General features: G+C 52.2%; 1 protein-coding gene across 1 annotated transcript in view; it reads right to left on the bottom strand.

The window, feature by feature from the left end:
• Positions 1 to 23,053, bottom strand: part of LOC111154121 (polypeptide N-acetylgalactosaminyltransferase 14) — a 203,971-nt gene that overhangs the window by 68,618 nt on the left and 112,300 nt on the right. Inside the window, exon 2 of the mRNA XM_022513524.1 lies at positions 1,179 to 1,348. Within this exon, the coding sequence (XP_022369232.1) occupies positions 1,179 to 1,348 (170 nt within the window). The remainder of the gene's footprint in view (positions 1 to 1,178; positions 1,349 to 23,053) is intronic.

Raw genomic sequence — 23,053 nt, 5'->3', positions numbered from 1 at the left:
TGAGATGCATGTTATGTAAATCAAGGTCTCTGGGTTGTACAGCCTAGCTAGGGAAACTGAGTCCACTCCCCTTCACAGACTGACAACTTAAGCACCACCAGATTGACCGGCATCCTAAGTCATGAAAATTTTACTGTCCTGCTCATAAACCCCAGTGTCCACAAGAGGGTCCCCACAGACCCAAAGACAGAAAGCTGAGAAGCTGACCCCAGTCCGCCAGCCTCTCAGTTTAACCACGCCTCCAAGCCCCTCCACACTGAACACGCCTGTCTGCTCTTTGGAGCTGGTGCCAAGTGCATTTCCCATGGGAGACAGAAACACGGCCCTGGGGGCCTTTGGCGCAGCTGGGCCTCCCCGTTGTAGGCAGGGAGGCCAGCACAGAGGGGCTGGGGTAGAGATGGACCAGCTTAGTCGGGCCTCATGAGGAAGCAAAGGACTGTATTGACTCTAGGAGGGACTGGTAATGAGGCAATAGGCCTTCACAAAGGCTCTTTCCCCCGAGAAATGAAGCTTTCTGCATTGTGTCAGGCCTGACCTCCTGCGGAGGAGACGGCAGAACAGAGGCTGGGGAACAGGGCACCCCACAGCAGACAGCAGGGGCATGTGAAGAAGCCCCGCATCTCACATGACGAAACTGGGCTGTCCGAGGAAATGACCCGTCCCAGTGACAGACGGAGCCACCAACCTGACTTCCCAGGGGTCCGCCGGTCTTGCCCTTCCTCCCTTTGAAAGCCGTGCCAGGCCAGGCCGTGAGAATCTGGCAGGGAAACCAGGCCCAGGCTATAGGGTCTCTAGTGCTCCATGATTTCGGGGTGGACACCGGGTGATGGGGGCAAAGTGCAGGCGAAGGGGCCTCCTCCATTTCCCCTGGAGGCACCTGGGGGGTGGCTCACAGCAGTGAGGAGCGCAGAGAGCATTAACTACTGTCCGGCCGGCAACAGACGCGTATGCCTGCCCCGATCCTTTGCCTGGGCACCCCCAATCCAGCCTGCAGATGTTACGTGCCTGCCCCAATCCTTGGCCCGGGTCCCCCCAACCCCGAGTCCAGCCTGCAGATTGTGTATGCCTGCCCCGATCCATGGCACAGCCGGCCCCCATCCCCCGAATCCAGCCTGCCCTTGCTCTGTCATCACCACCGGGTAGGGGAGAGAGTAACAAGTGGGAGTAGGGGGAGGTACCTCAGATGGCGGGTGTCAGGCACGGCCCGGCTGCTGGAGATCCGCTCGCTTTCCCGCTGGTTGAAAGCATACAGCTTATAGGGATCGTCACCCACACGCCACTTTTTGGCATTCAGATACTGCCGCTCATCAAACTGGTCCCATGGGTCTTCCCAGTCAGAGTCCAAAGTCTGCGGAGCACAAATGCGAAGTCAGTGAGAAGAGCTCCCAGCCCTCCCCCAGCCCTCTCTGCCTGTTGCTGCCCAGCTGCAGAGAACAGGTTTTCCCCAGCACAGTTTAGCCCAAGGATGGGGCCAGAGGTAGGAAGTTAATGAAACCTCAGCGACGATAATAACACACAGGGCGACGCGGTAAAGGCAGCTGCCGTTTGCACGAGGCGCTGTGCTAGAACCATTACTCATTCCCCCTGGCTGTCCCAGGATGTGGTCCCAGGACCAACACAAGAAAACAGCCTCCATGGGCTAAGTACCTTGCTCAGGATCCCACCTGCAGGAAGTTGGCAGGGCTGGGACTTGGGTTCTAGCACCCTGAGCCCGCAGGCCGCCTTGCCAGGGTAATCTGAGAACACCTGGCTGAAAAGCGCTGGCACAGAAGCAGGTACAAAAGGGCTAGGACCGTCATCCCCCTCTGCCATAGGACACAGACGATCCATCTGTAAGAGCGTGTTCCCCACTGGATGGATGCCTGCGTGTTCCCCTCTTCCTCTGACCCGACTCAGAAATCTGTGATTATTTTTTTTTAGATTATTTATTTATTTGAAAGAGAAAGAGCATGCAGAGGGAAGGCCAGAGGGAGAGAGAGAACCCCAAGCAGACTCTGTGCTGAGTGCGGGATCCCATAGGGGGCTCCATCCCTGAGATCAGGGCCTGAGCCAAAATCAAGAGTTGGACCCTGAACTGACTGAGCCACGCAGGCGTCCCTAAAGCTGGGATCATTTTTAAGAAGCATCAGTGCAGGAACAGTGCTTTAGAAATAGGTACGAGGTAGCTTGTGTACTCATGATCTTGTTCCGTCCTCCCCAGACGCTCTGTGCTGAGCTGGAACGACAAGTTCTCACCAAACTTCCGGGCTTGTCTGCACAGGTGGGACAAGGGTCGAGCCGAAAGCAGAACTCAGCCTCCTGGGCCCGCCGGTGCCTTCGCACAGCAGAGAAGGCAAGGGTATGCACACAGCGAGGGGGAGGCTCAAGCCCAGAGCTAGGCTGCCTTGGCTGCCCTGACCGTGCCAGCTCTTGGCTTCGGAGCCTCTGCACGCTGGCTGCTTCCTTTAATGGTCCCTGCCAGGGGAGGCTGGCACTCTATCTCTGGGGAGAACTCACTGACCAGGTTCTGCCCTAGAATGTGAGGGCTGGGGCCCTGGGGCTAGTAATGTCCCCAAGGATGGGATGCTCACTCGTGTGTTACTGGCCTCTGGTTGCGGTGCAAATGTGAGAAGCTGTCTGGACCCCGTCCCTCCTGTCGCTGACCAGGAAGCCCTCTGGACACATGGAACCTGATGGAAAGGCTCAGGGCAGGCCCCACAGATGGCCGGCCAGGTGCCCCTCCACCCCAGAAGGTGGCTCTGTGGGGTGGTTCACGATGTGCACATTTATCTCACGCACCACTCGATCTTATTTGGTAATTGATCTGCCTCTGTCTCTCTCTGTTATCTCCTTTTGAAACAGCATTCTCCTGCTAATAGCACAAAATGAAGCTTTGGAAACCAGCGATTTTTACCCAATAATTGATTTTTATGAATGTGCTGGGATACTGCTGCTACACAGGGGTTGGATGGAGTGTGAGACCCCCCCCCCCACCACGCCCCACCCAGCCTGAGCTGTGCAATGTCACAGCCTGACAGCTGTCATCCTTGAAATCATGGGACCCGGTACCGTCGCCCACTGGCTCGTTCCCAGTTAGATTCACTGCAAGTCTCTCAGTCAGTGGTGAGCAACTCCAACGCTCTGTGCTACGGAGGGGAGATGCAGAGATGGAAGGTCCCAGCCCTCGAGGGTTTGCAAGGTTTCAGAGAGACATGCATGAAGACTCCTTTACTGCTTCTACCAGAGGAGTGAGCTGCCTGGAAGAAGCGTCAAATCAGTTTGTGCTTGAAAGATGAGTAGGCAGTTTGCTTTCCTTAGGAGGATGTGAGAGGGAAAATACATGTGTAGCGAAAACCCAGATAAAGGGCAGGAAGACCTGGGGAAGGGAGAATCTGCTGAGGACACGGCTGGCTCAGGAATGGGGCGGCCAGAACGTGGACGACAAAGAGCGCGTGCGTGAAAGCGAGCTCTGCAACACAGCTGGGTCTGTATGAAGCAGGTTGGGGGAAGGGCCTCTGGCCACAGGTGCGGACGAAGTGGAGGGAAGAGATTGCCACAAGGAGCCCAGCTGGGAGGGGAGCTCAGGAATTGAAGCTCGTAGAAAGGGAGGGCTGAACAGGGGTGGTGCTGAGGCACTGACGGAAGGTTCCACGCATCAGCTGGAGAAGCAGATGGAGGAGCAGGCCCCGGAGACGGGCTGGAGAAAGGGCAGGTAGAGACCTCTTGGCCTCGTCCCCTACTCTTTATTCACACCAGACCCGGCTCAAGGCCAGCAATCACCATCCTACAGGCAGCAAACCATTCCTGGCAGATTCTGCCTCTTTGGTGAGGGGGCCATGGGAACTCAGCTGTGATTCTGGACCCCAGAAAGCCCAGAACCAGAGTAACAGCCTGGCTGGTGAGGAAAACTGAACAATCACTCAAAACTTCCCCGGAGGGGACTGCTCCTTCCAATGGTCATGTGCACAGAGCAGGTTCACACTTCGCTGCACTGAGATCCACTGGGGGGGATCTCCCTGGCCTGGGAGCTTGGTTTTCCTACAATAATATCTGGATGTATTAAATAATAGTGACACTGTGTTTAAAATACTAACATTACCATCTGAATAATAATTTCTGTTTTACAAGGCGGCCCACACATATTGCCTCAGAATGCACACACAACTCCATCTGTACAGAGAGGGATCAGCAGGGAGAGAGGCTAGCTGGCTGGCTTGCCCAAGCTTCATGGCTAGAAAGTGAAGGGACTGCTGATTGAAGCCTTCCTGAACCTCCCAACGCCTTGGTCTGCTCTACCACGGAAACCAATCGGGGGCATTTCCTCTGCGGAGAGCCAGTGGAGAGGAGCGAGGTGGGGGCCATGCCCACGGGAAGGACCAGCCCCTCTTCCCCTGCTGGTCCGCAGAGGGAAGTGGCTGTGGCCCTCCCAGGATTTCTAAAGGGCCCCAGACTCCCCCAGATACTTCTAGTACTAATTTGGAGTTGGCTTCCAAGCTCTTCAATTCACAAGGCCCCATATTCAGGCTCTGAGAACCTGGAGGGCGGCACATGGTACCCTCGCTTTGGATTCCTTGCTTCCTGGCTCCTGTGACCCCCCGGGGCACTGGTTGGACCCACACGTGCACCTTCGCAAATTTTGCTGTTATAGGAAGTGATAATACGGCTCTCTCCCACCAGGAACCCCACCAAGGTCCCGCCCCAGGGCTCCGACCCCTCCTATGGGGCCCCCACCACCACCCACGACCCACAGGCAAAATCTTCCTTGCCTCTCTGACCAGAATTTACTCAATTTAGAGTATGTGTGTTTCCAGCTGTAAGTATGATGTCACGCACAGAAAACCAAGATGATCTTTTCAACAGAATGTATCTGATTACGTCCCCCAAAGCCCGGCTTAAATAACTGGGCACCAAAAATGAACATGCAGAAGCACATCTAAGCGGCTTTGTTTCTTTCCTCCCACTGTACTTTCAGGAGACGCCCCGAGTCCCCTTTCCTCCGACCTTCCCTGGCCTGTTGCTCTCATTTCTCGTGCAGGCTGATTATTTGGCTCCAGCGCTATTAGAACTGATTATGGGGCTCTCTATGATTTTAATGTGTTTGTCTCTCTCTCTTCTTTCCCCCAGCTACTAGTTCTCTCATTGCCTTAGGTCTTTTCTTCCCCACCCCCTGCCATTAGAATGAGAATGTCTCTATCACTTGAAGAAACTTCTATCCTTCTCTGAACTGTGCTGGTCCTTAACAAAACTTCTCAAACTTACCCTATGATAAAACAACTAACACTCTGGGGGTACCTATCACATGTCATAAACATTTACATCTAATCCTCACAATCACAGATGCTGATTTTACCATTCCCATTTTACAACTGGGGAAACCAAGGCAGAGAGTAATCAGGTGACTTGGCCAATGTCACACAGGTAGTACGCGCTTGAGCCAGGGTTTGAACCCATGGAGCTTGGCTCCACTGCGATGCTCCCGACCACGAGGTGACACTGCCTTCCCAGAGCCTCCCTGCCATTTCCTTTGGCCATCTTCAAAGACTATCTATGTGTTTCCCATTATTTTTCTCAGCCAACTTCTTTCTCTGATTGGGATCTCCCCCTTCAGAGGATCTCTGTGTCTCCTTCACCATCCCCCCACTGGTCCACCACTCTTCTTCCTGGGTGGAAGACTGGTTTCCCCCAGCCAGGGCAGAAAGGATGCAACTCCACAGGCAGATTCCTGCAGGAAGGTTGAAAGATGCCAGGCTAACACACAGGAGGTCAGAACTGAAAACAATGATAGAGCTTATTTAAAGATGACAGAATTCATCTATCCATCCAATATTTGACACTCCACCATAACATTCCACTGTCCAGTGGACATCCCTCCTGGGTCCAGCCAGGGACACAGAGGTCCCAAGGAACCCACTCCAAGCTTCGAAGGCCTGCAACTTCTAGAAGTTTCCTTCTAATATTAAACCAGGATCTGTCTCCTGCCAGAAGCAAATGTAAATCCTATCTGGAGAAAACTATCTCCAATTTACATCCTCAGGAGTTCCACAAAGCTCACTGAAAGTCGAAATCACAATAAAAAAGATCAGGGGCATTTGGCTGGCTCAGTCAGTTGAGCATCTGACTCTTGATTTTGGCTCAGATCTGATCTCAGGGTCCTGAACTCAGGGTTGTGAGAATGAGCCCGTGTTGGGCTCTGTACCCAACACTAGTCTACTTGTGTTTCTCTCTTCCTCTCCTCCTCTGCCCCTCCCCACTGCACTCTCTCTCTTGCTTTCCAAAATAAGTGAAATAAGACCTTTTTTTTTTCAGTGGAAACTTAAACAACAGATTAGATCTTCCAAAGACTTCAGATGCAAGAATTACAGATACAAAAGAAAGCATAACTGTAGATAAAATGGTTAAAATATGGAATAAAAAATCAGCAAAGAACCAAAGTTCACTGAAAAAGAACTGAGCATCACTTTTAGAAATGAGAAAATATAATAACAATCGATGGTCAATATCAAACAGGCCAAACAGAAAAGTTTACTCTTATCTGCAAAGCTTTCTCACTGGAATGCTGCATCTGAATCACCTCTGTGAGGCAGGCAAGCCGGTTGTGTTGTTCCCATTTCACAGGTGAGAAAACTGAGGGTCAAGGAAACAAAGGAGCCTGCTTAAGACCACGGACATAGTGAGTCTGCTACTGAGACTCTGACCCAGGACTTCTGGCTTCAAAGCTCACGTTCCTTCGACATCATCAAGGACTTTCATTCATCCACGGCCACTTTTTACCCCCTTGCTGGATGGTCATAACCAAACACGTAGAAGTTATCTGCTCACACCAGTGTTATTCTAATGCCCACCCAGCTGGGGATGGGCCTTATTTTTCCAAGGGCCAGTCCAGAGAGTGAAGAGGACAGCACATCTCTATGCAAATCCTGCCCAGAGTGAATGGGCTGGGAAAGGAACGACCCTGGGAATGGACTCCCTCCCGCCAGGCGTGTAAGACGAACTCCAGCAAAGAAGGAAGGGCCAGCCAGCCCCTCCCTTGCTCACCTGGGCTCATAGCAAAGGAAAGAGCTGGAAAATCCCTTTCCCTCATCTAGGGACAGCACATCAATTATGGATTATTAGATAAGATCTTCATTTTAATATTTCCACCATGTATTATCACCTCTTCCTCTGGTTGGAATTCTGTCTTGGGAGTTATTTAACTGATGTGCAGAAATCTAAATTTAATTTATTATGATCTAACTCACTTTAGAAGCCAAATTACCCTGCACTGGAGAAGGATCAAGTCAATATCCCACTTGGCTTTCTATTTATCTTCTGCAGGGTTTTCTCTCCTTCTCTTCAGTATTCATTTTATCTCGGGTGCTGATAATAAATTTAAATTTTCCTCAGAATTAGGCAATTGCTCCTTTAATGCTGTAGTTTAATGGTTAGTATTAATTATACGAAAGTCCCTCCTTAAACAATGTGGAGGATGGAATGGACATATAATGGAGGGGAAAAGGCTATTTCTTGGACCAAATGAGGTAGCGTGTAATCAGCAGGGATGAGTTTACTCTGCTAGTTCTGCTTCGTCCATTTCTTCCCCTACTTTCCTTTCATCTCCCCCCCTGCCCTAGAGCCAGGCGCCTACAAAACATGTCTGCTGGGAGCTGCTTGTTATGGCTTCTCTGTACCCCTGGAAGGTCTGCCAGCCTGGACGCCATGCCTAGAACCCTCTCGAACACTGGTCTCTTTCTCTGTCTGCCTCCGGTCAGTGTCACTGAGGCTCCGACAGCAAGAGTCACTACTGCCCAGCTCTCTCCTCCCTGCCACTGCCCCAACATACACACACCACCTGTATCCCAACTGCACACCACGCACAAATACGGCTTTGGGGGGAGACTTCAAGCTTTCTGGAAGAGGAGAAGTTCTGATAATTATTATAATTGCCTAAAAACTCCAACTGTGAAATATAATATGATTAATGGAATGGACAGCAGCCCAGCTTTTGTTTCTGGAATAGAAAAAACCAAACTCACACAATTTGGACCTTATATGGAGATTAATTTGCTTACTAATTAGCATGAGAGGGAGGTACCAGGGAGATTCAAGTCTGCGTGACTGGGGAAGAGGGCCTGTCTCCCCCGCAGGTGTCAGGGAGCGTGAGCAATGCCGACGTGTTTGCTCCCTTCCCACCCAAAGTCCTATAAATTCCACCACCAAAGAAAGACTCAACCCAGAGCTCCTTTAGATGGACAGGCATCTCCAATAGCTTACAGCTTGCTGAAAGAATCCCTCCCAGGGGCGCCTGGGTGGCTCAGTGGGTTAAGCCTCTGCCTTCGGCTCAGGTCATGGTCTTGGGATTCTGGGATCGAGCCCCACATCGGGCTCTCTGCTCAGCGGGGAGCCTGATTCCTCCTCTCTCTCTGCCTGCCTCTCTGCCTACTTGTGATCTCTCTCTCTTTCTGTCAAATAAATAAATAAAATTAAAAAAAAAAAAAAAAGAATCCCTCTCAATTGCTGGTGGGCATGAGGACTGAGAGAGAGCTGGCCCAGCGACAGCATTCATTTCTGTATCCTCTTCTTTGTGTTCAAAGACTAGAGCAGTAAGCCAACCCCCGGAACAGCAGAAGCCTCATCCCTTCCAGGTCTGGAACCCAGAAAGCAAGAGCTCAGAAGGGGAGGGAGCCAGGTACCCTCACGGGGCTCAGGAGAAAGAGGATTTGTCAGTGACACAGGCAGTTGGATTTGCCCCCAACCAGGAGGCTGATGCTGGAGGAGAAAATGCACCAAGAGATGGAATTGTGCCCTGGAGAGACTGAGCAGAGAATCTGGACTTGGGAAGAGCAGAACTGGAAGTGGGCTCGGGAGGGGAAGCCTCCAGCCGGACAGGACAGGACATGCAACACGGTCTCTGGCATGGACAGTGAGTCATCTTAGGTGCACAGTCACCTCATCAGACTGAGGGAGGGCCTGCAAAGGGCTGCTGCAGCCATATTCCAATGTGGCCACAGTGGCCTCCTGCAGGATTGAGATGAGGCCTCAAGATCAGGGCTTCGCCCCAAGGGAAGCAAGTTCTCCAAAGAAAGAATAAAACATTAAAAACAAGATTTGCATTTCTCAGTGACAGAAGAAATCTCTCCTCCAAAATCAGACTCCTCTCCCCTCCCTTGCCCCAGCAGGGCTGGGAAGTATCACCAGGCATCATCAGAAAGCTCTTTTGCCTCAAGGAACAGCTGTGGACCCAGGCAATTGTCAAGGGACACTACCGAACAAAGGTGATCTAGCAGGGGTCACAAAAGAACATGCCTTCAGGGTCACTGAGAACAGAAATGCCTTGAACAGAAATGAATACCTTGTACATACCACACAAAACCTGTCTACTTAAGGCTCTTTCAATCTCCTCTTTGGGCAAAATATGCCCACAGGCTACATTTGGCCTGAAGGCCACCAAATTGTGACCCTGGGAGTAATGGAATAAAAGGAGAAAAGTAAAGAAAGATAAAGGAGGGAAGGATGACGGGAAGGGAAGAGTGCTCTTACTACAGAGGACGTTTCTGTGATTTTTTTTTCTCCTTCAGGGGGCTCCTTGTATATTTCAACCCAATTTCACTGGACAGAATCGTAGCCACCAGAGGGTTTGTGTGTGGGAGAACAGAGACGGACACAGAAGGGGGAGCACCGCACTAGGGATGACCCTATAATCCTTCTCCACCGTTTCTTTGATGTCATGAAGAGAATGCAAGTCAGGAAAAGCTGGGTCTGGAGCCTGGCTGTGTTCCACGCGTCCTTTCAACTGCTTGTGGTCAGTCCTTCCCTCCACCCTGAGGGTACCCCACACAAATTTACAGGCCCAAATTAGATCTCAGAAATGAGATACGGCCTGAAAAATTGCTTGGCAAAACATAATGCGTATGTAACATATTATTATTGTCAACATTGCTACAGTTACTATTATTTTTTGGGGGTACTGAATGCTAATGGAGAGAAAAAGCAATTTATAGTCAGCCAATCTATGTTTAGCTTCTTCCTTCCCTGTGGTAGAAATGGGGTCTCTGACAGCATCCACAAGTGAATGACTATAGGCATCACCTGGTTGTCCACTGGGAGGAAAGCCCTAGGTCATTACCAAAGTCATGTGTCCTGGGACCCGGCAGGGTGGGTCTACCCAAGGGCTATGCAAATGATAAGACAGAAAACTATTTTAAGAAGTGTAATAGCTCAGGGTTCCCTTTCGTTTGGAAGGACATAAACGGAACTTTGCAGGACCTCTGAGCTAACCCCCATTTTACAGGTGTGCAGGTGGGAACTGGGACGGCACAGAACAATGTGGGAGATTCTGAGGAGAGAACTGGGGAATCTTGGGGGTGAGGTCAGAAGCTTGAGTCTGCTTAACACCCCAAGTTTCCCAACAAGCCAAGGAACCTGGTTGCCAGGGCTCTCTGCTCCACTTCGGGCCTGTCTCTTCCACCGGACACATCAGTCCCAGAGTGTCTTCTCCAGGCCTCCTGGGACTTGGCTTCTGAGGGCTGGACTGGCTAGTCCTACAGCTATACTCACAAGGAATGTGTTTAGCAAGGTTTGCAGCTTCCCCAAATCTTGCTGTATGTTCTGCCCAGGCAAAGGCGACCTTGGAGAAATCAAGATGGAGATGGCTATGGAAGGCCAGGGAAAGGGCTGACTTGAAAAGGGGATCAATTCTCACACCTGTAACGTTTACTGTGCACCAGGCTCTGTCCTGAAAGGTCACTCATCGCACACCCAGGACAAATCTGAAGCAGGTGCTTTTATGAATCCTATGTTACGGAAGGGGAAACTGAGGTTTGAGAGTCTCAAGGGACTTGGCCAAGTAAGTAGAGATGCTGGGATGAAGCCCAGACATGGGGGCTCTGTTGGATCCCTAAGAGGGACCTGCGATGGCAGGGGGTCACTGGCGGAGTGGCCACTGCCCAGTACCGCCTAGAGAGGAGGAGGGAAAAGGGAGGAGAGATTCCACCCGATCAGTGCTACACTTTCTGCCAGGTTAGCCTGGAAACACCTTTCCTAATCTGCACGCTAAACTGCGTTCTGGCTAGAAAAGGAGTTTCAGGCTCCAGTATCCCCTAAGCCCTGTCATTCATTCCCCAAAGGTGACATTAGCAAGAAGCCTCGAGCTCTTGGCTGAGGAGAATTTGTTCCCTTCTCTTCCACACCTCCAACGTGCAGGCTAGATCTCCCCAGATACCGCGTGCAGCAGGGGCCCAGAGCTTAGCGTGTTTTCTAGCTGCTCTGTAAATAAGGTGACATCCAGATACCCTCCAGCTTCTTCAAAACTAGGTCAGCTGCTGAATATGTAGGTGTGGGTTGGTGTGCATGACTTTGAAATGACTTTATCTGGCAGCACCACATGGGGGAACCGCTGGTCGGCTTTTATGAAAGGAGATCTTTTTGTCAAAAACAGACCCGAGAACCCAGACGGCTTGCCTGCTGAATCTGGGTAAGGGTGGGAGGCCTGCCTTGGCCAAGGGCAAGCTGAGTGCTGCAGGCGACACAGCCAGTGATCATCGCAGTGGGCTGAAAAACAGAGACCCTCCTGAGCCTGTCCTAAATACTGACCATCTTCAGGATGCAGTGGGAACACGGTCCATGCCCCGTCACAGGAACCATAAAAAGGGAGTTTAGGATGCACTTGCTTGTAAACAAGACCCCGCCATCTCCCTCACTCAGGAAGCACCAATAACTGCTTTCCCCAGATGACATGCTGGTCTCACCAACCATTCTTGTCCGCTCATCAGGGTGTATGGGGCCTGATCCCTTCTGCAGGTGAGCCCTGAACTGAGAGGGGGTGGAAAGTGCCAGAGCGCTATTTAAAACACCTACATGCTAACCCAACTGCTTCTAATCCATGGTGGCCTCCTCTTCGCTTTGTCAGAATTGGGCATCCTCTCACTTTAATCACATCCGGGACTCTATGGGAATCCAGATTTGCAATTCAGATACATTGGAAGAGATTAATTACTTGCCAGAGCTGTTTTGGTTTATGTTTTACTTTATAAGAGCACTCATTCACTTTATTTTATAAGAGCACTCATATATAACATTCCTCTAAGTAATCCATTTTCTTCATGCATTAAAATTAGATTCTGGTGACAAAGAAAATTCAGTTTGTGAAATTTCCCAGAGCACTCTTCTAGGAAACGAAGTTAAAACCATCAAGTCTCTCTTGGCCGGGGCCTCTCTGCCCAGCCCACCTATGTCTCCTCCTGGACTCGAGGCAGCAGGGATCCAGAGCCCTCTGGCCCACAGTCCCAGAGCAGGACACTTTCCTCCTCTGTTGTGTTATGCTGTGAATCTGAGCACTACCTGTCTGGTTCTAGCTCGGTGCCCCAAAATGGGGCGGGGAAGGAAGGTCCAAGCCAAGGCATGAAGTGAACTTTCAGATTTTTCAATACCATCTTCCTTCTTCAACTCCCCAAGGGCCGGCTTCTCTCTTAGGGCCCTTCCTGCAGGACCCTGGCCCTGCCTGGGTGTGGCTTCCTCTGGTCACCTTCACTAAGTGGCTCAGCGCTGGGCTCCCCTGGCCTGGCTGCCTTTGGCCCCATCACAGAGCTTCTGCCGGCACATTAGACATCAAGGATTTCCCAGCAGCAGAGACGACAGACCGTACCCTCTAGAGCACCTCTGAACGCAGGGCTGGGGGAAGCAGCAGCTGAGCGGGGGTGGCGGGAGGACGCGGTGTGTAGAGAAAGTAGGTCATTAGTGGTAAAGACTGCAATTTTCAAGGGGTTGTTAATGCTTTGTTTATATGGATTTCTCCAAATGTGACATTTTAATGGCATCATAATTGTGTGATCACAGTGCAGTTGACACTGCTCGGGGAGGAAAGGCGACAGGGACTCCGGCTACCTGCTTGGGGAGGCGGCTCCCTGCACAGGCAGCCAAGGCGACTAGCTCAGTCCTGCTCAGGCCAGGACGCCGACAGGCATGAGGTGTGGCTCCCCAGAGGGCCCTTTGCTCCACAGGGCTGTGGGTTTCCAGCAGACTCGCACCCATCCTAGCCACTTGGACAGAATCAGTGCCTGGACTGCAGGACGGAGGTGAGGGTAGTCACACGTCCTGTCCCCCCTACCCCCACCACCAAGGCCCATTCATAAGACCTGCAATTATTCCTCTGCTCTGAGCATGTGTGTTCATTCATTCATTAGTTATTTCCCGAGTTCTGTCACCTGAGGGAAACTGCCAACAACTATTCAGAAAAAAAAGACAGGGGCACCTGGGTGGCTCAGTGGGTTAAAGCCTCTGCCTTCAGCTCAGGTCATGATCTCAGGGTCCTGGGATCGAGCCCCGCTTTGAGCTCTCTGCTCAGCGGGGAGCCTGCTTCCTCCTCTCTCTGCCTGCCTCTCTGCCTACTTATAATCTCGGTCTGTCAAATAAATAAAGAAAAGAAAAGAAAAAAGAAAAAAAAAGAAATAATTCAGTAAGAAGGAGAGAACGGCAAGGAAAGAGGTCCACAGTGACTGGCTGCCTACCAGCCAAGGTCTCCTGGCTTCCTCCTCCTCCTCCTCATGCTCTGGCCTCTTCTCCATCTCCTTTGCTGGCTTCTTCCCCTCCCTGGCTTCGAAATGTTGGAATCCTCATGGATTAAATCCTGCTTCCCTACCTGCTCACCAGAGGTGACTTTCTTCTACTCCTGTGCCTCCAACGCCTCCCGTAGGTGGCCAAGTCCCCATGTAGCTTCCCAGCCTGGACCTCCTTGCTCTGCCTCTGCACTACACAAAGGCCTGCCTGACATGCTCACTGGGGTGTCTCCCCCCAAGTAAGTTCCAAATAGAATGCTCAATCTTCCCGTCCCAACCGGCACCTCCCCCTGTCCTTCCCACTGGAAGGAATGGCGCCATTATCTGTGAAGTGACTCCAAGAGGAATCCAACCATCTTTCTTTCTGACGCTTATTTCTCTCTCACCTTTGCCCTCAGCCTGATCACCTGAACCACCCCTCCCCCATACCTACCCCAACACCACATCCTAACACGGGTCTCCATCTATCCTCCTTCCCTCCCCCTATCTCTACAGCAACCACCCCTTGAGTCAAGAAGACCCAACTCTGAACTTCAACTCTTGGCCCCAAGCACCCATTTTCCAGAGACACATTTTTAAAATCACACCTGATCCTCTGTTTCCCATTCTAGCTCCAAACCTCTCCAGTGGCTCCCTCAACACTCGGAATATTGTCCCCACTCTGCTGTGCCCTCAGCCCCCCCCACCACAAGCCCTGCCAAGTCTCTAGCCCCCTCCCGCTCTCCCGTCCCCTTTGGTCATTCTCCTCCAGCTCCCTGGCCTCTTCAGCTTCTAAAACAAGACCGGCTCTTTCCCACCTGTTCTGGGCTGAGTTGTCTCTCCCCCTCCCAAGATTCCTCTGTTGAGGTCTCTGGGACCTCAGAATATGACCATATCTGGAGATAGCGCCTTTAAAGGAGTAATGAAGGTTAAATGAGGTCATCTGGGGAGGGGGCTAATTCGTGCTACTGGCTGGAGATAGGGCCTTCAAAGAGGGGATTATGTTAAAATAGCTATCAGAGTGGAGCCCTGATCCCCCATGACTGGTGTCCTTATAGAAAGAGGCAGAGACACCAGGGGTGTCCTCACACAGAGAAGAGGCCATGTGAGGACACAGCAGGAAGGTGGCAAGCCAGGGAGAGAGGCCTCAAGGAAAAATGTCACTGCCAACACTTTGATCTCGGGCTCCAGGCCTCCAGAACCTCAAGAGGAGGAATTTCCGTTGTTTAAATCCCGCAGTGGGTAGTATTTTGCTACGGCAACCCCACTAAACGGCCTCCATGTCTGTGGGGCTCTCCGCCTGGAACAGTCTTTACCTGACCCACTCCTCCTCATCCATCAGCCTCAGACGAAGATTCGCCTCTTTAAAGAGGCTTTCCCCGGACCTCAGGTTGAATCAGTCTCTCCTTATACTCTCCTAGACCCCTGTACCTCTCCTTGAAGGCATCTGGACACCCCGGCCTACACCAGCTCACTCTGACTAAGCATCTCTTTCCCATCTGCTTCTCTGACCAGTCACTGACATCCTGAGAGCTGGAACCATGTCTTCTCTCTCACCACGGGTATCACCTGCACGGTTCCAGGCACATGGCAGATTCTCAAATATTTGTTGAATAAATGATTCTGTGGACATGAATTATCTCATTAAGAGCCCCAGGATTTGGATACCATGATTCCCGTGTCATAGAGAAGCAGAGGCTAGAGGAGGAGAAGGAGACACGCCCGAGGGCAGCCAGCAAGGAAGGAACAGGTCTGGCTGGGGAATCAGGGCCATCTGCCTACAGAGGACTTGTCACAGTCCCATCTGCCCAGAGGAGGGAAGGCAGCAAGGGCTGGGCTTGTCAGAACCCTTTGGGAAGCATGCAGGTCCTGGCTTGGGCCTGCAGGGAAGGGCCAGGCTGACAGGATTCTAACACGGATGTGGCCAGTGGGGCCTGGGAAGAGGAGATGCCCGATAGGGCTGAGTTTGCCATCCCTCTCCTCTGGTTTCTACCTCTGTGACCTCGGGCAAGTGGTTTAACCTCTCCCTGGCAACGGAGAGCACCACACAGCCTACGCTCTGAAACTGTGATGCAGGTTGATGAACGAATGGAATACCACAAGTGAACTACAGAGCCCTGCGCTGTGCATACACCAAGCACTCAATACAGAGCAGCTACATGTTCACGTGTTAGCAAAGCACAGAAACACGTGAGTCCGCAGCGCAGGAAGGAAGTGGTCTCACCAAGGAGGGAGTGAGGAGGGTCCTGGAGGGAGCCAGGAGATCTGACTTGGAGATCGGCCTCTGCCACCACCCCAGAAGTGGATGTCCTTGTGTCCTTGGGCAAATCATGTCTGCTCTCTGGGTCTCTGCTGAGTTCCCCCGGCCATCAGATGTAGGGGTGAGAGAGAAAGAAGGTCTTCTTAACTACTCCGACGACACAGGGCCCCCCCCTTTGCAAAGTGATGGGAGCCATGGGCCTTCTCCCCAGAGAGACGTCCTTAGATACACAGAAGCAAATTTCTGCTCAGAGCATCCCAGATCCGGTGCTACCCTGGAACCCCAGGAGGCCCCTAGCTGTCAGGCCCAGTGTGGAGGAGTGGGTGCCTCCCTGTGAAGATGAACTCACAGGGGCAAACCTGCCTGAAAGGGAAGAAATCGATGATGCCCTCCTTCCCCCTGCCCGGCTAGACTTTAGGGGGCGGAAGCCAGTTCCCGGCTCTGCCAGCCTCTGCCTGTTTCATGCTGAGTGCAGTAATGAGGATGCTGTGCAGAGGGACCCTGTAATTGGTCCCTGGCCTGGGCTGCGTTGTAACAAGACAACAGCCTTGACATACTGTCCAGATGCACAGCCCCGGCTGCCATCTGGGCAGACCTGAAAAGTGTCTGCAGAGGTCCACGAGGAACAGCCCCGGGAGAGAAAGTCGGGGGTCTCAGCATCTGCCCAGAAGCCGAGGGTGTGTGAAATGGGGCGAGGATGAGAAGGGTGGGGATGTCAGCCCATTTTAGGAATTTTTCGACTCCTTGATGCCTCAGCTCCGAGTACAAAATATATTTCCTTGGCCTCTTTGCAGAGGTGCCCCAAAGATATGCTCTGGGGAACTGAAGTCTTTAGACCCGCATTTAATTTTTCACGGTGCTGCTGGAGTGACTCTTTTGAAATACAGTCAGGTCCCATCCCTTTGCATGGGCTGTAAGTCCTTCCCTCGACTTCTGGCCTCATCTGGCTCTGTTCTGGACCCCACACATGGGTGTCCTTACTGGTTTCTTTCATCTTAAACTACCACCTGTGCTCGAAGAAAGGTGAGAGGATCTGACCCCAGCAATCTAAAAATATCCCCCTCGTGTCACAGCACTTACTAGAATTACCTGCCTGCCGGGTCTTCCTGCCCCAAGCTGCATGTGCCTCAGAGGTAGGAGCGTGGGTTTTCCCTGTGGATTCTCGCATCTGGCACAGGTGGGGTGGGGTGTCCTCATAAAAACAGCTCACGGCCCCAGACCAGCTCAGCCGCTCCACCCTCCCCTGGCCAACACGCTTAGGCTGCAGGAAGTAGAACACAGAGCTACCCCCAGCCCTCCAACTCTGCCTTGTGGAGGGAAGTGAATGGGCTCAGACATGCTAGGAAAGCGGTCAAGAAATGCCCTGCCCTAAATCAGGGTCAGGAAGTCAAGCAAGACGAAGACCAAGGGCATGGCCACAGTGCAGTCATGTTGCTGGGAGGAGAAAACAAAAACAGAGGGGAGCATAGCATGAAAATAACAATAACAATAATAATAATAAACTCTACCACATGCATACACACACACACACACACACACACACACACAGAAACCCCAGTGTGAAAGAAAACAGGACCTAAGGAACAGAAAGAAATTACCTGAACATGCTTCATATTCTAGAACAACCTAAGAATATGAATTCACTAAGACAAGAGCTAAAAGGTTAGATGATAAAACAAAGAAGTGACACGCAGGGTTATTTATACAGTTGAGAACCACTACACACTTTTGCAGAGCCCATAAATATGGGTAGAAATTTCAAGAAGCAGGGTCAGACTCTGCAGAGAATCTAATTAATTGTACGGGCGAAAGGGTCCCAGTTCTGCTCTGCCACCTGCTAGTGCTGGGTCCAGGGTGAGTCTCGGTGATGGCCCAGGAGAAAGGCTTCCGTTATCAACGCAACTGGAGGGGAGAAAAGCCAGGTAGAGACAGCAAAGGTGGCCAACATCAGAAAGCTGGTGAATGTGAAGAGGAGACATGGGGCGAAACACACGCAAGGTATTTGTCTTTTTCTAAATGACACTCCTGAAATGAGTCAAGAACAGAAAGTGCACAAGGACACAGCTTCCTGCACAGTTCCGCGAGACACTGATGTGGACCAGCGGACACAAAGCCATGTCCTGGCTTGGGTTCTGAGCTCGGAAAATCAAGGCAGAGGTCAGCAAGCGTCTGGGCAGACCTGACGAGTCACCTTCGAAAGGGAGAACACCGGCTGACCTCAGACTCGCTTAGAGCAGCATCTGCCGTCAGAGGACAAAGGACAGATGCCAAAGAGGCTCACTTCACACGCGACCCGAGAGCACCTTCCCCTGTTAGGGTGTGGCTCGAGTGTGAAGGCAAGAGGCTGACGTTCTCGCCATCAGAGAAAGCAGGGACGACAGCACACGGGAGCCTGTTTTGAAGCATCTGCTAGATGATAACTTCTGGCCAGTGAAGAAACAGTTCGAAATGAAAAGGGAATGAAGGATAAGAACCAGTAGAGCACTGAGTCTATTTTGTGATGAGAACAAACCCAAACAGCTGTGGGAATGGCCATTAAACTTAACTATTGATGCAATCTGGAGTAAGCTACTTAACCAACTTGAGCCTCAGTTTCCCTCACCTGCAAAGCAGGAGAATCATGCCCGTCTCGCAGGGTTCAAGGATTATATGAAAATTCCGTCTGCGAAAAGCAGGGACTTGCGCGTCACAATTCACTGAGAGGTGAAGGTAACCAAAAAAGAGGATAAAAACTAGAATGGAAATGGGCGCGCCAACTCCCCCCACCAGGAAAAAGGCAAGAGCAGGATGGTTTGGGTCTAGAGACTCAGGGGTTACTCTGGGCTCTCACAAAGGTCCCTGTCCTGGTGCTGCCAGTCAGAGCAGGGAGAAGCCTTCCCCACAGAGGGGTGTGGGGACCCCAGTTTCCAACCAGCCAGACAGCAGCCCCCTTTCTTCAGAATGGAGGTCGAGAAGGTCAAGACCGAATGTGAGGACCTCACCTCCCACCAGGAGCCCGTGACAGGTAGCAGCCAGCTCCTGAGGGTCTGGGGGAATCTCCGTATGAGCAGCCCTGAAGAATGAATGGAGAACGCGAAGGGTCGGGAAGCAGAGTTCTAGACCTGGCACTGGGTCCTCCTGACCCAGTGCTGCTCCTCTTCAGGGATCGGGGTCTATGTCTTCTGCTCCTCTTCAGGGATCAGGGTCTATGTCTTCATCAGGGAAATACGGGGATGGGTCTCTCCCAAGTTCTCTGGGTCTACCACATGCCCAGAGAGTGCAGGCTTCTGAGCGGGCGGCATCCCTAGCATGAAGTCTTTGGATCACAAATAATCAACGAGCAGATGAAGGCAGGAGGGAGAACAGCATGGGAAACCGGAGACCAAGGGAGCGTAAATCAGCAGGGGAGGGGGTGAGAAAAGGACTCAGGGAGAAAGGCTCTGCAGGGTGTCAGGGCACTCCCTGCCAGTGAAAGCAGAGTGGTAGCTGCCTCCCCCTGCATGGGGCGCCCCAAATTCCTCTTCTAACAGGAGCACTGCACAAAGAAGTCAACATAAAGCTCTGAAAAGTGTCCATGAAACAGCATAAAAACTACAATCATCTATGTTAAAATAAGGGGGTTAAAATTTGAGAAGAAACAGAAGGCACCTGGGTGGCTCAGTGGGTTAAAGTCTCTGTCGTTGGCTTGGGTAATGGTCCCAGGGTCCTGGGATCGAGCCCCACATTGGGTTCTCTGCTCAGCAGGGAGCCTGCTTCCCCTTCTCTCTCTCTGCCTGCCTCTCTGCCTACTTGTGATCTCTGTCAAATAAATAAATAAAATCTTAAAAAAATATTTGAGAAGAAACAGGACTTTTTCAGAATTTCAAAGTACATTCCTTCAAGATCTTCATTAACTACAAAGGGAACATATATTTTTAAATGAAGAAACCTGGCAGGCATCCCCTTAGCCAGACGTGGTGCCCACCACGGTACTCAAACACCAGTATCACATTTCTCCCGAAACGGTGTGCTCGGGGCGGGGGAGGTTCGGCATCACCTCCACAGCCTTCTTGACAAAGGCTCAATCTAAGGAGGAAACATCAGACAAACCCAATTGAGAGACATTGTACAAAATAACCGACTAGTACTCTTCAAAGTGTCAAGGTCAGGGAAGACAAGGAAAGACAGGGAAGCTGTCACACGTGGAAGGAGACTAAGGAGACATAGCCGAATACAACATGGGATCTGGAATTGGATCCCAGAAAAGACAAAGTGCGTCAGCGGGAACACCGGTGAGGCTGTCAACTGTCGTTTTAGTAACAGCAGGGCTGTGTCGAGGTTCATAGAGGTGCCATTAGAGGCCAGTCTGACCTCTCAGCCAGAATTCCCCATGCCATGGTCTCAAACCAAGGGCCCTGTTTTATGTCAAAGAGGGGGAAAGCAGTAGGTACAAGACTACAGATCCACTGGTCCTAAAACATACCAGGCCATCCAGAACTGGCCAGCCTGTTGGGAGTGTCGCTGAGACACCAACACAGAGATGATGCCCTAGGGGACAGGACACCATCCGTTGGGGAGCTGCCAGGCACCAGTGGCCGGGATATGGGACTTTATGGTCAGTAGGTCAGTAGGTGAGGTTCACGGGCCTGAGTATCAAGGAATAGAGGTGGGAGTGGACAGATTCACCGCTCCCGCACTCAGGGAGCTTGTGCCTTTTTCCTTCAGAATTGAGGCTCTCAAGGTCTGGACCTACTGGGGCCCAGAGAGGGAACATGTCTACCTCTTGGTCCCACCCCATGGGACAGAGTCCCCTTAGACTTAAAGCTATGGCTACCACCTCTTTAGTTTTGATTCTTCTTACCAGGAGACCAGCAGGCCCAGAGGATGGCTACCAGAGGAGGACAACTGAGGTGAGGTGAGGAGCTGGGCCACTGTGTGACGCGGACGGGGGGCATAAGCTTGGCACTCAGGTGACTCCCTGGGAGCTGAGAGGATGGGTAATAAGCAGGAACTGCAAGTCCCACCTGAACAGAACCCAGGGCCTCGGGGATGAGAGTCCAGGTCACCTTGCCAGGCCGGCCATCTAGACCGGCCCTCAGGGCAGGTGGAGTGGGGGGAATCCAGGATGCCTGGTGGGGAAGGTGACATGAGGGGTCAGGTCCAGCCCCGGGAACAACCCTAGTTTGTTCCACTAGCCCCTCCCTCACAGGTTTCCCTAGAAATTACCCAACATGAATCCCAAAGACACTTGGATGGTGTGTGGGTTGTACTGGATGGAGCAGTGGACGGTGGTGGGTGCACGGGAGCCCCTCCCATCCACCGTGCTTGTATCCCCCATTCTCCAGCAACTGAGGGCACTGGCTGCCAACTCCTCAGTGAACTGCCCTCGGCCGAGTGGGACCAGCATCTCCTGAAGCTACCGTCCCGGGTCCCAGGGAACAGCCAGTGCCAAGGCGAAGCAGACTTCGCTCTGGGCTCCTCGTGGGACCAGACCCAAGCTCATTTCCAAGGCCTCAGCTTTGCACAGCAAGGGCAATTATCACCCCCCCTGCCCTGCCGCCTTCCCTCGTGCCCCTGCTCCTGGGAGAGCTCTGGCTTACGTCACTTTCACAAGGTTCCACAGTGTGGATCCTGACCCAAGACCCAAGGTAATACCTGTCCTGTTTAGAACCATCCCTGGCGTGCAGGCATTGCTCAGTGGACGTCAGCCATCAACCCTCAAAGAGCCAGGCTCTGCACTAGGTGAGCTATGCTCATTTTTCCCTGACCCCTCAAGCAGCCCTGCAATGAGAGTAACCCCATGACCGCTTCCCGGATGAGCAAAGGCCTCCCAGCTGACCATGGCAGACTTTTCATTTGTACCCCAGTTTCTCTGGCCCTGTGGTCATCCTGCTAATGGCACTTCTGTCTCATATATCCATTCTGCCCCCACATTTTCAGAAACTTCCTATGACTCAAAGCCCCTCCATCCCCATGCCCTGAGCCCTGGGGCCTTGAGAGCTGGAACTTCCTGTCTCGTGGCCCACAGGGCCTGCTCAGGAGCCACAGTGGACCCTGAGCACCACCACCCCCGCCACCTTCCCTCCCCACCCACCACAAGCATTTCGCGCAGGCCCAGCAATACGAATTCTCCAGACTCCATTACAGCCCTAACGACATGCAAAGTTACTGCAAGTAATAATGCACATAACACACTATCCGTTTTTATAAGTATTTGGATTTCCTGCTAAGAAAACACAAGAGTTTTATTTCTACCTGCAGGGGACCCAGGTTCTTGACCAAGCAAAGGTTTCAAGACTGGAATCTTCTGCCTCAGGAACGAGCCAGAGTTGAGCGAGAGGGAAGCAGGACCAGTAACCCATCATAGCCCCTGGACTGGGGACCCGTTCTGCAGGGAGAGGGTCCTGTTGAGGTCCTGCTCTGGTGACCCTGAAGTCATGAAGAGGCCCCCCCTCTGACACTCTCCACCTTGGGAAGATGCAGAGGGCCCGGATCCCCTCACCTGGAAATTAGCGTGTGCTGAGACACCGGGCGGGTGACAGAATGGTTGAGAAAGAGGGCACTTGATGAAATTAAAAAGCAACCAGTTTAAAAGAGATTAAGCAGGGAAAAGGGGATTTAATGATCAGCTTTTGCCACTGTGAACTAGCTGAACCCACTGGCACGGAGACTAATGGTTTAATATGTTGTTAAACAAGGGTGAACCGTCTGTGTGAGTAATAAGGGCATCTGTAGTTACAGCGACAAGGGTGAGGTTAGCCTCCCCACCACCCTGGGCCTCAGGGGCAGCCCAGCTCTGGGTCTGCACGGGCGGGGGAGAGCAGCCTCAGGAGCAGGGACAGGGCGGGGAGGCCAGCAGCTCTGTCCCCTGCCATCTCCAGTGCCTGAGAACACCGGCTCCGAAGTACTTGGGAAGAATGATGGCCACATACACTTCGCTCTGGCTGCAGAGTCCGCAGGAATGGAAATCTGGCATGAACGACACCTGCAAGGTAGAGGGCCTCAGGGACAGACAGAGGGGAAGAGAGGCAGAAGATGCCATGCCTCCCTACAGTGGAAGCTCTGGGTCAGCACACAACAGCGCTTAGTTCAGGATGGGGCTCAGGCTGAGAATGTGTCAGCCCCAGAGCCTATTTTGAGTGGGTTTTGCTTTCATTTTCATTGGTGAAGAACCCTTCCTCCAGGACCCGCCATGCCCAGGCTCTGACACCTGACACACCTCACCAGCTCCTGTCATTGCTGTCATTTGTGAGGGCCGAGGGTCACCTGACATTCACTCGTTTAACGACCACTTACAGGGACTCTCTCTGCGCCCTGTAGGGCCTGGGCTGGGCAGGAGGCTGCGGAG

Source organism: Enhydra lutris, unplaced genomic scaffold (assembly GCF_002288905.1).
Source record: "Enhydra lutris kenyoni isolate GAN:26980312 unplaced genomic scaffold, ASM228890v2 scaffoldscaffold35, whole genome shotgun sequence".
Lineage (NCBI taxonomy): Eukaryota > Metazoa > Chordata > Mammalia > Carnivora > Mustelidae > Enhydra > Enhydra lutris.
Note: the sequence above shows the minus strand (reverse complement) of the source record. Positions and strands in the feature narration are given on the sequence as shown.